The sequence below is a fragment of the Haliotis asinina genome, chromosome 12, assembly GCF_037392515.1.
Source record: "Haliotis asinina isolate JCU_RB_2024 chromosome 12, JCU_Hal_asi_v2, whole genome shotgun sequence".
In the NCBI taxonomy this organism is placed as follows: Eukaryota; Metazoa; Mollusca; class Gastropoda; order Lepetellida; family Haliotidae; genus Haliotis; species Haliotis asinina.
In genome coordinates this window covers 46,959,474-46,972,456 of record NC_090291.1, presented here as the reverse complement: position 1 = coordinate 46,972,456, position 12,983 = coordinate 46,959,474, and the positions used below count along the sequence as shown (strand labels likewise).

The 12,983-nt window shown below is 42.3% G+C and overlaps 1 protein-coding gene across 1 annotated transcript; it reads left to right on the top strand.

Moving 5' to 3' along the window:
* Positions 1 to 5,010: 5,010 nt before the first annotated feature.
* LOC137258363 (aquaporin AQPAe.a-like) lies at positions 5,011 to 11,927 on the top strand. The gene is made up of 3 exons (XM_067796019.1): positions 5,011 to 6,251; positions 8,098 to 8,178; positions 8,851 to 11,927. The coding sequence occupies exons 1-3, from the start codon at positions 5,628 to 5,630 to the stop codon at positions 9,103 to 9,105; spliced, it is 960 nt and encodes a 319-aa protein (XP_067652120.1). The 5' UTR covers positions 5,011 to 5,627; the 3' UTR covers positions 9,106 to 11,927.
* Positions 11,928 to 12,983: the final 1,056 nt, after the last annotated feature.

The following is a 12,983-nucleotide window of genomic DNA, read 5'->3' as shown; positions in this document are numbered from 1 at the left end:
TGACACATGGAGGTGTGTAACACATATATTATTTTGTAAGCTTCACCAGTTTCCCGTTCTACGCTATAACATTCAGTTTCTCATTCCTGTGGATTCATCCTAGTGGTAGCCTGTAGAATACCTCTGTCCTGATGAAGCCGCCGCATCTCACATTTTATCTGACGTTATTGTAGAAATTTTAAGCGTTGTGATTTACACATAGTTCATCTCATACTAGCTGCGCTTATCTGTGTATTTGTATCTAAATGTAACTGCCTTGTGTTGGGTGAGGAATGGTTGGGCAACTCTCCTGACAAAAGCTATATAAGAATCAGACAGACAGACAGACAGACAGACAGGTTTATTTCGTAGATATGGCCATGATGCCAATAGTACAGAGTGACATCTTGTGTTAAATTATTGCAGAGCGCCTGGACAAGATTTTATTTGCAAAAATTGCAAGACGGAGTATAATGTTATGGTTCTTAGTATTTAGAAGATGTATAAATTTATGTATATCCGGGTTCATGGAATAGATACTTGGTATATTGTGGGTTCTTTCTGCTGCATAAAGAGGACATTTCATCAGCACATGATACTCATCCTCTGGTGTATATTTGCAATAGTCACACATGGCTAAACTAAGGTCAGTGTCTTTAGATCTTCTATACCCAACTACTTTCAGATTAGTGGAGCCGCATCTAAATTTGTTAAAACTCTACGCAGATGTTGAGAAGAGAGTGCAGTCAAATACAGTTCTGGAGCAATGTCTAATTTGAAAGTAGAGTACAAGTGCAGTGATTTGGAGTCCCTTATATCCTGTGCCCATTCCTGGTAGTATATGTCTTTACAACGTTGTTTGAAAATATTTAGAAACAGTTCACAATTCCCAACGTTTTGGTATAGCCATACATACGCAAAGCCATGTTGAAATAGTATTGATCGTACTGCCGAAGCCCAGTTGACATCCCCGTTATCGGTTAAACGTTTAAGCATATCGTACACGCGACGCGAGTAACGTGAATCCGGTTGCCGAAGCAGACGTACCCGAAATGAAACAACTCGTGACGTGTAGTTTACACGCAGACGATATCTCCCTCATTCGGCTAAAGCCGCCTTGTTCGGTGTATGATAAACAACGTGTAGTACGTTTTTACAGAATTCTAAGTGTACTTTTTCTATGTCATGGCGGATAACAATTCCCCAAATTTCTGCTCCATACAATAATATAGGTTGGATTTTACAACCAAAGATTTTGAAGAGAATATATTCTATATAAGAATCAACCTTCTAGATTGCTATTTTCTGCAAATTCCATTGTACTGTGAAACTGGGATCCTGTGTACTGCGCGCTTTCTACTGGGAATAACGATGCATGGACCTGTGAAGATCCGGGTTAGAACTGATCTTCAGTATCACATGATTGTCATAAGAGGAGACAAACGGATTTGTGTGGTCAGGCTTACTGACTTGAGTGACACAGGTCATAGCAATATCAATCGTTAAAACGTAGCAATATTCAAGCAGTATTTGCGTCCATTTAACGTTAGAATGATTCCACGGGGTGTAGAGAGAAACTGAAATGCATGATATGACACAAACCACGAGAAATATGCCATGATTAAAAGCTGAGGAGAGAGAGTCGTTGGGATTGGGTGCAGATTAGGTAGACATACAACGTTGACGCCACCGTTTCACGGTTATAACACTATTCAGCTCTACAGAGACTGGGGACCGTCACCGCAGACAGAGCAAGAAGTGGACCTCTACGCATCACGCCAGCTGAAGAAAGGTACCTCCGCCATTAAGGAAGGGGGTAACGTTTCTTTAGGCGATTAAAGTGCATGTTTCTTGTCATAGCTCTCTTAATATAGAATAAACACCCATTTTACTTTCACCTGTGGCACTCTCGCCGAGACATGTACTCATCAACATTTACATTGTCAATAGGTCACTGACACCATCAGGTCAGTTCTCTTGGTTCGGTACTACTTAACAAACCATCTTACGTAACGTGTGGTATGTCTAAGATTACACATTCTTAGTAAAGTACAGATTCTGGTACTCTTGTTGGGTTGAGCCCAACGCCACTTGAGTTTGGGTTGGAAACCACGGTGGTTGGGTCAGTTAGACTTTTGTGCTGCCGACTAAGTGCCTGACCTAGAGGGTGTGGGTTCGAATACCGACACTTACTAAATAACAATCAAATGACCGAAAATACATGGGGTACTCGAGTTTTATCAAATACCCGCGATAGAGCCTTACATTAGATTGCGTAAAGGTTGACACGCCAGGGGCGATGATCTGCAAGCAGACGATATCTCATCGTCTGACCCGTAACTCGTACTTTATCAAAGATTGGGAGCATGTGATTGGTCATTCAAGTTCGATTTTGTTTCCGGTTCCTGTAGTGTTGTTGTTGATCCTTGACGGCCTGGACTGCGTTGATGGTCGACGGGTTTGCAGTCTGTTAAATAGTCTGTGTAACATTACACAGACGGCGAAACGATCACTACACGCTGTCTTCTGTCCATGTCTAGTTGCTAGTTCAAGTAAATATGGAAGTCAACCAAATCACTATGATAAGAAAGAGAATCAGTTGTGTTCAACTCTGTGTCATGTGATAAGCTAATTTGGCAAGCAAGTTGAACCTGGGCGGTATAATCATCTAAAACGATTGCTGAAGCGCTGACACTGAAAACTGACTACTCTGTGCAATGTACAGGCCAATCATCCATAGAAGCGGTTATAAACACTCAGCCAAGGGTAAAACGAATGACTGTAGGGCAAACATGGCCATGACAAAAGCGGTTATGACAAACATCTCACGCAATATCTGTCCTTCTTTACTACATTGCTTCATCATCCGTCCTCATTACACAACCTACATACAGTCACACAAGAAAAATCTCGAACGTTTCACATGGCGTTATATATGTAACATAATAGAGATAAGATAATACGGTCAGCGGTTATCGCAATGTGAATCTCAAGGTGGTTTCATTGTTGCAACGTGAAACATGCCCTGACCGAATTTTTGCCATGTGAAACATACCTTGACCCATTATATTATATGAATGGAATGTTGAAAGTAGCTACGAGTAGTGTAGTAATGACTAGTGTTGTGTGTTGACAAAGGAGCCTGTGTCCCACGTCGAACTGATAGGCACTTCATGTCTACCTCACACCATGCAGTCGTGACGCTCATTATGTGATAGTGAGAATTGAGATAAAAAATGTGAAAGACGCGATTCCCTCCTACAGTGCGTTGTATAATGTAATGCCCTGTTTCGTTCTGGATCACTGACGCTGGCACTTTAACTACCCGTAAGTCTAAAGGTGAGGTCGGGGGGCCTGGATTCAATATTTTCCAAGGACAGATGTCTTTGTGTCTCAGTTTCATTTTGTCAGGTCAGTCTTTCACATAGCAGACAAGCGACAATACAAACACTAAGTTATCGAACACTAACACATTTGGTATTTTGTTATTACCGTTGTTGTTGTTGTTTTTGAGACATATTTGATTCCGACATGGGTACAGTGTGTGTAGCCCATTTCTGGTGTCCCCTACCGTAATATTGTTAAAAGCGGTATAAAACTATACTCACTCACCGAGACACATTTGACATGGATAATGTTTGGATTCAGAAGGCACTGATGACATACACAAGACATGTGCTCATGGCAGGACACATTGTAATCCTACATGTGAAGCACTGACTGTGCAGAAAAGGATATACACTGTGTGACGTCATGAAATGTGAATCAGTCAGACGGTGAACCACGTGGTATCACATCACCGCAGCATGGGCCGAGTCAGTGAACACAATAGTAGGCCACACTGGTGCAGTTCGTCATATGTCAAATACTACAATAACCCTTAAGGTGAAACATTCTCACAGCTGACAATGCTTTCAGATTGTTATCTGGGACAGGGGGTCTTACAGAAGGGTGATTTTCACTGTTACAAAATGAGTGTTCAATATTAATGCATGTTAAAGCCGTGTCTTTTCACGGAGGTCAACCAAGACGTCCAGGCCACAATAAAGTTATAAAGTTGCAGAACACGCTTGTTGTTTAGCCTTGATGTCGCCACAGCCTTATGAAACTCCTGACATATTTGTTTAATTGTATTTTAGTTTCCATATGTCATTGTATTTATTTTCAATTTGGTGGGGTAGTGGTGTGCGTGCGTGCGTGCGTGCGTGTGTGGGGGGAGGGGGTCTGTTTTGGCCCTTTGTTACGTCATGGTCGTCTGAGTTGTCGTCATGTTAATGTCAGTGGAACACCTTGTGGCACTGGTCGGTTTCAGAACCAATCAAGCCTGAATCTCATTTCCTGCATTAGACGTCATCCCAAATCTCAATATACTGCATGTCTCATTAAACATACCTGGCTTGTCACTGATATCAGATAACACTGTCCGAAACACAAAATCAGGGCCTCTATAAGACGCCTGAATCTAATAGACATTAATGACCCTCTTCACATTAACCTCCAGTATGGTATGGTAATCCCTTTCACTCAATCATTACCCCTTCCTGTAAACACATCACACGTAAATGTGTCCTATATTTGACTGTAGAATACGATATTTGGTGGACAATGAGTTGCACCTGTGTCATCATTGAAAGGAAATGACGAAAGTCAAAGGACTGTACAAAACTAACAGCGTCCGCGCATCAAATATGGGAAATACGGTATCTGGACACATATTCCCGACTTCACCTGTGCGGACACAAGGACATGTTTGCCTTTGATGGACGCCACTATTTGCTTGATGACCCATAGCTTTATCACTAGAATCCAATATTAAACATGGGCAGGGAAACTATATATATTCCCTCAGCTGACAATGTCGCAATATTTGTATAGATCTCAGTCGTCTCGCTTCTGGAGAATATGACCCAGTGCAAATAAGACCCGCATGAACAGATCATGTAATCACCTGTTATGTGGAGCTGCAGCTAGGTAGGTAGAGGTACGGGTAAAACAGGGGTGGAATGAACGCGCGGTGTGCAAATCCACTGTGTCATGGAACACTGATAAGGCCAGATGCTTCTAGACTTCTACACACGACACCTTCCTTGCCGCTCTCTTGATATGCCCTGCATAAGTACGTCATAGTGTCGTGTGAAAAAACCGTACCCGATATGTATATAAGGAGTAGGTCATGGATTCTCATTTCATTGTTAATCTGAATCAGCAAAGGGTGACGATCTTTGTATGACTACATTCAAGGTTATTCAGCTGGAGAAAAGTGTGCAGCGGTGCGAGTGTGACGTTATACACATTGTTTACCTGTGATACAGGACTGCCGTGATGCTGATGGTACAGGTGTGACATGGTACAGTGGTGACATGGTACATATTTCAGAAATGGAACAAGTGTGCCTCTAAGTGCTGTAATACAAATGACAGCGATTTTATATGACATGACAACTGTGCTACAATTGTGATCTGAATGATATTATACTCGGCATACAGGTTTTACATGCGTGATGTGTGATAATAATCCTTGACAGAAGACTCGTGTTTACACAGATTGTATGTTCACCTTTATTGTGAGCCAGAAGAGACTAAAAACGTCCTGTGCAACATCATGAGCGTTTAGGCTTTTGTACAAATATCGCAGTTGGCCTTCAAACGATGTCGAGAGAGGCATTTGCAATGGACGGGAGTGGGGATGCTGAGAAGACAGGATCAAGATACAGCATGTTGAACCCTCTGAAGAACCTCACCAGTTTCAGCGACTGTACCTTCCCCCAGTTCCCGAAGGCATTGTTCGCCGAGTTTCTGGGTACCGCCATTTTGGTTATCTTCGGGTGTGGGTCTGCTTTAACTGTGGAGGAGAACCTCAAACCCAACGTCGTGTCCATCGCCATCGCCTTCGGTCTCACCGTCGCCACCGTCATCTGGGCGTTAGGTCACGTCAGTGGCGCCCAGATTAACCCTTGCGTTGCAGTGGCGATGTGCCTGACACGGAAGATGACTTTCGCCAAGGCACTGGCTTACTGCTTGGCGCAATGTGGGGGCGCAGTCGTTGGGGGATATATATTGTACGCCCTAACCCCGGCAGGGAGAAGGGGGAATTTAGGGGCAACCCTGGTGCACAGTGAAGTTGAGGTCTGGCAAGCAGTTGGGGTGGAGTTCTTGGCAACGTTTGTCCTCATTCTAGGAATCTTCGCTACATGTGACTCCCGTATAAGTGACCATCCCGGCTCAAAGGCTCTAAGTATCGGATTTGTCGTGACCATGGATATCCCCTGGGCGGTGAGTACACAAGGGTTAATGTATGTTTAGAAGTCAGCGAAAAACATTTTTTTGTCGTGTTTTATTTGTGCTAAATTAGAATATACCATCAAGTTTGATGTTGGCTGAGGAACTAACGGGAAATGTTTACATGTTGTCTATTTGATACGGGTGAGGACGTGAGTATGGTTTTACGCCGCTTTTAGCTATATTCCAACATGATGGTAAGAACATCTACGTCACCATGCCAAGACATGAACATTGTTCCATGTAAAGACACGCTACGTGTTTCATACACCTAGTTCTACGAGGGGTCATAAGATCCGGGTTAAAATTGATCCTCAGGAACAAATGTCGTGAAAGGAGACTAACGGAAACGGGTGGTCAGGGTCGCTGACATGTTTGACACATGTTCCCATTTGCGTAGATCGATGCTCATGCTGTTGAAGGCGGGATCGTCCTGTCCGGACTCAATTATTTACAGACCACCACCATACAGATGGACTATTGACAAGTGCGACGTTAGACAACAAACATTAGCCCTACCTATTACTTAGGCCTTGTTTCACGAAGGTCATTAGCCCATGACTTCCGTAAGACGTGTTCATTAAGAGATTAGAGAATGTTTTCACGAAGATATAACATCGCCATAAATGCCCTGCTCCTCAAAGTCACGCTGCACTGTCCCAATGTCAAGGTTCTTCTTTTGTGTGAGATTTATGCACCCGGAAAGTTTTTGCCTGTACCCGGGTTAGCGCAACCTAACCCTACCCCAAACCCCACATAATGACTTCAATTCAGACAAGCATTGTGCCTTGTTTTCAAAATTAAGGCTAGGGTAACAGGTGGACACTTTCAATTATATGCAAATGACACTCAACAATGTCGGTTAAGAAAATATTTGATGCACAACATCAATATTTGTTGACAAGTCGGAGATGAATAGAGTTATTTATAAGTACAAACTGACAATAGTGGGCCTGTTATGCAAACTTAACGTACTGTGTACAAAACCCGACAGCTAGCTGTCTCGATATAGTTCTCGGTTAGCTATATACGCATGATATAAAATTACGGTCGTGTCTTCTAGTCCCGGTTCGCCATGCGTGCGTGTTTGTTCGTGCGTGCCTGTTTGTGCGTGCGCGTGCGTGCGTGTGTGTAGGGAGGGGGTCTGTTTTGGCCCTTTCTCGTCATGGTTGTCTGAGTTGTCGTCATGTTAATGTCAGTGGAACACCTTGTGGCACTGGTCGGTTTCAGAACCAATCAAGCCTGAATCTCATTTCCTGTATTAGGAGTCATTCCAAATCTCAATACATTGCATGTCTCAGTAAACATACCTGGCTTGTCACTGATACCAGATAATACTGTCCGAAACACAAAATCAGGGCCTCTATAAGATGCATGTATCTAATAGACAGGTTTGTGACCAGTCGCGTTCGTGGTTCATCGAAATGTAAAGAGAATTGGATTACTTTGGGTTTTAACCCCATATTAAGCTGACAGATCGTTATGTAACAGGTACACTGTTTAAGTGCCGCAGTAAACTCACTCACGCACTGTTATTGACGTCTGGTTTGACCGTCGGAGACAAATTGCATTTGAATATAGACTATCTACTTGTACATCCTGATTGTATGGAATCCAAGAAGGGACATTGTCGCGTTGTCGCATTGTCGCGTTGTCGCCCTGTCAAAAAGAAGCAAAATGAGGTGAAACTTAATCAAAACGCGACAATGCGACAACGCGACAATGTCCCTTCTCGGATTCCATATGATTGACAGATACGATTGATTGTTGAGCATATTTGATGTTAACAGGATAAGAGTCATCCATGTTCGATTGCTAGGTCAAAGTTTCCATTTTCCAGGCTCAGTACACCGGTGCAAGTATGAACAGTGCAAGGAGCTTTGGCCCCGCGGTGGTGATGGGCATCTGGGATCACCATTGGGTATGCACGCGCTTTTCTTTTCACATGTTTGACATCATTCAAAGTAATCTTAGATCCCTACTTTCCGAGGGTCCTCTGCTTGAACATGGGCACACATGGTATTAAAATTGTTTTGTGGAGCGGCACACCGGTTTGGGTGTGTAAGCTTGAAGAGCCAAAAGACTCCGGATCGTTTTTCATTCCGACCAAACAACGTTACAGCTTTACACTACTTGAAAAAAAGTTCGGGATCGGGTGGTCAGGCTCGTGGACTTTGTGGACACATGTCATCGTATCCCAACTGTATATATCCATGCTCATGCTGTTGATCACTGGGGAGTCTGGTCCAGATTCGATTCTATACATAATGGCGTCATATAGCTGGAATTTTGCAGAGTACGACGTTAAACACCAAGCGTAATGGGTCATGATAGTTAGATTACCTGAACTTGGACCCGAGAAGGCCAAGCTATGACCTATGTCCACCTTTCATACATTCCATTACTATAAGTTCATGTTTTCGAGTACTACATAACTGACTTGGCATTCGGATACACAGTTCATGAAAACATATTTCATTTTGTTGTTCATTAACGGTTTTGGAATCGCGAGTTCAAGCATTTACTCCAACGGTTTGAGAATGTTCAGACTGTATTTATTGCACACATTAAATGTTTGTTTCCACGGTGACAGGTGTACTGGCTTGGTCCCATGTTGGGTGGAATCGCCGCGGGATTGGTGTATGAACAAATCTTTGCCGTCAACTCGTCTCTCCTCAAGACAAAAGAATGGTTAGGATCACGTGATTACGACGAGAACAGGATCTACCGATATATGTCGTCACGTGACCGGAAGACAACGAGAGGAAGTAGTTTTGAGACACAGCCACTGACTGTTGATATCAACGGCTGGGAAGAGGGAGAAGGGGTGTGGGTGTCCCGAGTGTAACATGCTCCTGTACTTAGTACTGGTGGCACATGATCAGACCCCGGTCAGGAAATATTTCCCTTCATTAAATGGGTATACTGTCTTGGCCATTTTTCTGAATGGTTCGTATCAAAATGGCATGTATGCAGACGAACCAAGATTTCACGTTAACACACGAAAGGAGTCATTTTGTAAATGTTTGGGCTTGTTTTTTTCGTTCTGGGCCACTTCATGACTTCACACTCTACCTTAAACAGGAATGCTGTGGCTAATGGCTTTAGTCAAACATGGTTTACCAAGCAAAGTGATTTCATTGAGTGGTTTACCCCTTTTACATGGACGGGTCAGTGTCTGGAGGACTCGCTGTGTATTTCGATATATCTGCATGTGTGTTCGTGCGCGTGTGCGTGTGCGTGTGCGTACGTCACCTTTCTCAGACATTTTTGTCTAATACTCTTTTTAAAGTGAAGACGGCTCAGCGCTCAAAAGACTATGTGATATCCACAACGCTATAATTGTATCGCCATTCTTATACCCTCGAATATTGTAGTTTTAGTTAGGAGTGACTATTCCGAACTTTCGAGGACTCACTCAGGATGTAAAAAATAAATATCATATTCAGGAAGGTGGATATTTTGTTTCACGGACGAAGGCATGCTACGGATCCAAAGTTCAGGTCAAATGGTTTACGGAGAGCGGTAACAAGCGTTGGGGGAGACAGATTGTATCTTGTCCCGGAATAACACGAGTGGTTTCCGAATGATACCAAGGAAGATAATCGCTGCGGATCGGCATTCGAATTCTCAGTTATAGGTGGCGTGCCCGATGGACGCAATTCTGCAGTGTATTGTTTGGTTTGTTATAATACTCCGCACTGAGCTATATGGTGGCAGGCTGTAAATAATCGAGTCTGGACCAGACCACCCAGTGGTCATCATCATGACCATAGATATACGCATATGGGATAATATGATAAAAGTCAGCCAAGTCAGTGAGCCTGACCACCCGATCCCATTTGTCGCCTCTTACGACGAGCATGGGTTAATGAAGACCATTTCTAGCTCGGATCTTCAAGGGTCCTGGAGAACCTCGTCCTTTGGAACGTTGTCCAATGCGTCTGTTTTGTGAAATATAATGAACTGATAGTTCTCTAGATATACAATTTGAACATTTCAATGCGGGGTATACCTCTTCCAGTTACTTGACTGGTACTCCTCTTCCTTTAATGTGCTTCTGACTGGCTGCTTCGAACTTGTCACCACGGGTCACACTGCCTCGTATATCAATGTGACTGGTTGTGTCATTGCCACGGATTTCGGGCCCACCAACTCCTAAAAATGGCGACAGTTGCGATATAAACCCGGAGTGCTTGAATCGGTGTAGACTTTACTCACTAATACAGCAACTGCATCAAGACGGAATGTCAAATCTGGGCCAGACAAACCAGTGATTAATGGTATGAGTGTTGTAACAGTAGTCGCAGTCACTCGTGGTTGGTCCTCGTTTAAATCGGTTTATAATCCTTCTCAATTATTGATGTGAAAGACTGTTTATTTAATAACAAATAGATTAAATATCGCTTGCATTTATTTATCATGGCATCAGCAGCTAGTAAAGATCCTAACTCAAACGTGAAAGCTAAAATATTACGAGAGATTTTTTAGGGTTTTTTATCGTTGAGCTTACCTGAAATTCGAGATGATGTGGTGCTTTCCATCTGTTAATGGAAGCTGAATTGTCCGAAATGACTGTTAGGCCATTACAACCAGGTTATTGTCATTACAGTCAGCGTGAACTGCTCGGTGACAAACGCAAGCCAGCGTGAATAATTGAGAGATCAAAGCAAACTAGAATACATGGGTATAATTTTCTTGAACACACACTGCCGGACCTACTAACACGCATTGCGGTAACCACCGACACGTATGCACACAGTCATACAGGGCTGGAACATTTGTTTAAAGATATAATGCTGACTCGCTCCCATCAATCTTCACATAGACAGCGGACAGAATTACTCTCACGTGAAGGTAATTATCAAGACATAACCAGTCCAACGTATGTTGCGTGTCATATTCCATCCTTCAAACGGCATTACACACACTACATGTCACTGCACACTGTTCGCATAGTGTTGGCAGAGCCAGTAAAATATTCATTCATTACTCTTGAAAGGATGTGTAGATGACGGGGGTATCTGTTAAGCACGCCGTGAATGTCAACTTCTTTATTTTGAGGAATTATTTTTAATTAATCCATTCTGGCTTCTATACCATCGTAATTATCACGTACAGGATTATTTATGCCTGCATCAATTCCTGGCTTTATTTGTTTATTCCATTGCCAATCATAGCCAATAACCACTCTCATTCCTATCTAAGTGTCACCATTGTTATCTGATTGTTCATCCCTGTGTGAATCCTTGGCTTCTGTTTGTCAACGCCAACAAACTACTGGGTTCTTCTGTTATCTTATTACTGTTGCTGTTTCACATGAACTTATATACAGTATATCATTTATGTATCTGTATTTATATATGTCTGTAACTACTGTAACGTTCATATTTGTAGTTTATAGTATGTTGCTACTGTTTCTTGACGGAATGATAGCAATAAATAAATGTCAAATATCAAATATCAAATACAGCCATCTATTTCCTAGAGCTTTTTTCAGTCACGTGATGAAAGCTTAAGAACATACCCATACTCCAACGTCGAGTTCTTGAAAGAAAGAAGTTGAATGAAACCCTCGCCTTTAAGTGTATCACTTCTTAAAATCGACCAAAAACTTTATACGTTATCTGTTTTATAACACCCGGGTCCCCCATAAAGCGCCCGTGGCTTTACGACCTATCGTAGCATTACACTATGTCAGTGTTTTACGAATGACGTAGTGTTGCGAACGCTTTGTGGATATCGTCCCACCTAACACCACATAACTGGACCATTACTGGCCCAAAAAAAGTGAAAAAAATCAGGTCCATTTCAGGCAGTCCGGAACTGGGACTGTACTATTTTGCACACTGGCGTTGAAATGGCCCAGTACATGCAATGAAGCATGGTCCTCTACATAGCTGTAATGTTTACAAATTGTCTCTTTACAGTTTGGCCGACACTGGCCTGGTTAATTTTAATACAGTTTCTACTATTAAAAGCTCATACCAAAAGAAACTCTGTAAAAGAAATAAACACAAGAAAACACAAGTTTATCCATATGAGTTTAATTCCAAGAAGAAAATGAAAACATGATGTGTTATTCTTTCATTGTCCTTCTTGATGAGCTTGTTCTACACGGGTTTTAAAATTGAATTCACCTCATACAGTCGTCTTTAAAAGTATTTTCATTTACCATTCAATCCTTTTACGTTTTGTCCAGTGTGGCAGGATTATCAAACAATACTATAAGCCAGGCCATATATTGAATTTATGTTCTTTAATGAGGCATGTCAACAGGTTTTCCATAATCTAATGTGACATGACACATGACACATACTGAATGTTTCAAATGTCCTTGCCTCAGTAATTCATGCTGCATGGTATTGTTCAAAATTTAGCTCCAAACTTAGTTGAAAATGTAGTCTTTACAAGTGCGTCTCAACAAATATCGTTATTCTTAAATGCCACACCAAGTAAATTTACATTCAGAAATGTACGAAATATCAAACTCTACCGAGCAGACGGCATGGTTCTGAGATAATCCCCTGCTATTCACCAGACAGGAGGTGCACTGCCTAAACTGGGCCAGTACTGGGCCGATATAGTATTGCGTCGCAGTATTTAAGGTAACCCACCATATATAGCCCAGTACAGTTTTGCCTGTAATGGGCCACTAACGTAAAACAAGCTTAAGCATTGGTTCAATACTGGCTCTATACTGCCGTACATTATTACAGTATCAAC

Excerpts from the sequence above, each read along its gene's own strand:
- LOC137258363 (XM_067796019.1), top strand. The coding sequence starts at position 5,628 with ATGTCGAGAGAGGCATTTGCAATGGACGGGAGTGGGGATGCTGAGAAG. Across the intron at positions 6,252-8,097 it reads CCATGGATATCCCCTGGGCG|GCTCAGTACACCGGTGCAAG; the intron begins GTGAGTACACAA and ends TCCATTTTCCAG. Across the intron at positions 8,179-8,850 it reads GCATCTGGGATCACCATTGG|GTGTACTGGCTTGGTCCCAT; the intron begins GTATGCACGCGC and ends CCACGGTGACAG.